This window comes from Penaeus monodon, chromosome 32 (genome assembly GCF_015228065.2).
Source record: "Penaeus monodon isolate SGIC_2016 chromosome 32, NSTDA_Pmon_1, whole genome shotgun sequence".
Lineage (NCBI taxonomy): Eukaryota > Metazoa > Arthropoda > Malacostraca > Decapoda > Penaeidae > Penaeus > Penaeus monodon.
Window position 1 is genome coordinate 3,912,234 of NC_051417.1, and position 1,676 is coordinate 3,913,909.

Sequence of the window (1,676 nt, forward strand, 5' to 3'; positions counted from 1 at the left end):
AGGTGGTATTTATGTCACAGAATATATAAAGATGAGGAGAGGCAGGAGGAAAGCAGTAGTAGGGGGAACAGTGTCAGCAGCAGCGAGAGAAATAGATAAACCTGGTAAGTTATGAAGGTCTTTACAACTTTGGTATAGTGTCATAATTGGTAGTGACTATTTTATCATACATATGGAAATATGGATTTATTTGAAAACATATTTTTTTGAGCAGGAAGAAGAACAAGAAGTCAGTCTCTGAAGGAAAACCAGGAAATTGAGATTCTTCCAGTAGATTCTGAAACATGTGACAGAAGATCTTTATCAAATATACCCCAGAAGAATGAAGCGAGCACAGCATTCACTAGAGAAGGGTCACATGATTCTGCTATCTCCTCAAACAGCTCAAAGTGGTCTGTTTCTAGCAGTATCTCCATAATGAGCTGTGGATCAACAAAAATTTTGTCCAAGAAAAAGACATCAATTTTGAATGTTGTGGAAGAGGAGCATAGTACCAGAACAAATGGGGAAATAAGTGATGCTACTCTTAGCTGGGTTAACAGCATATCTTCGGAGCGAATCCGATCAGCAATGCCAGTTGTTCGAACTGGAACAGTGACAAACGGCCATGTTGTCAGACAGTCCGTTAGTCGCTCGATTGATGGCTCAGAGACTGACAGTGGCTGTGACACAAAGATGGCAGATGATGTTCTGTTCAGTCATTATGGGTTGGAAGTATTAATTCATCTTAGTACATTTTTAATTATCGCATCAACAGTGTCTACAGAAGTGTATCTGAGAGTAAGTAAAAAAGAAATGATCATATATCCTCTGATGTCAAAATACTAGTAATTTTAGAATGATGAAACTTCATGTTCTGAATTTTTTAAGTTATGAAACAACTAAGAAGAAAGGAAATTGATCTGACAGTGTTGCATGAGACATGCTCTGTAAAAAAATTTAATTTGTTTTTTTTATATTTTCAGTCGGCCCCAAAAGAAGAAAGTACATTAACTATCAAAAACCCATTACTATTGCAAATAGTGGTCTACCTTATCATTGGAATTATATCTGACCTGATATCCCCTACAGTAGCTCTACTTTCAACTCATTTAACTGCTGTAGGAATATGCCTGCTAAACTATTTGACACCGAGCCATGTCTCAATATCTTACCTGCCTTTTTTAAACTCAGGGTATTTAGGTAAGATCATATTTTTCAGTGGAGTATGAAATATTATGCTGTTAAAAAGGTTTCTTTTCTCTGAATAATGTTATTTTGCTAAAATGAAGTGTCAGTTGTTAAGATAGATAATTGGATTTCACAGAAAGTTTTATATTTTTTACATGATTCTTATTCTTGTTCGTGCTCAAATTATTACAGGATCTCAAGTGATAGCAGCATCCTTCAGACAGGTTTTTGGTCTGGAGGGAATGCTGGCAAGGGTTGGACTGGTGTATGGTTTAGCCAGTTTTGTATGTCCCCAAATCATAGCCATTTCCACTGAGTATCTAGGGTAAGTGATATTTGAGAAAAAAAATACTGTGCTGAATTGATTAGGAATCCCCTCAGCCAAAGTCAGTTATGAATCTATACATTTATTTAAGTATTGTATGGATAAGATAATGAACAAATCACTGAAATGCTGATTTTAGATTAATTCTGAGTGTATGATTTAGATTGTCCTTGTATGGCCC

General features: G+C 35.9%; 1 protein-coding gene across 5 annotated transcripts in view; it reads left to right on the forward strand.

Moving 5' to 3' along the window:
- The window catches only part of LOC119593363, a 12,398-nt gene that overhangs the window by 4,761 nt on the left and 5,961 nt on the right, over nucleotides 1-1,676 (forward strand). For all 5 annotated transcript variants that reach the window (XM_037942290.1, XM_037942291.1, XM_037942293.1 and 2 more), the window contains exons 2-5: nucleotides 3-104; nucleotides 215-780; nucleotides 966-1,182; nucleotides 1,363-1,495. In XM_037942290.1, coding sequence (XP_037798218.1) covers nucleotides 3-104; nucleotides 215-780; nucleotides 966-1,182; nucleotides 1,363-1,495 — 1,018 coding nt within the window. The remainder of the gene's footprint in view (nucleotides 1-2; nucleotides 105-214; nucleotides 781-965; nucleotides 1,183-1,362; nucleotides 1,496-1,676) is intronic.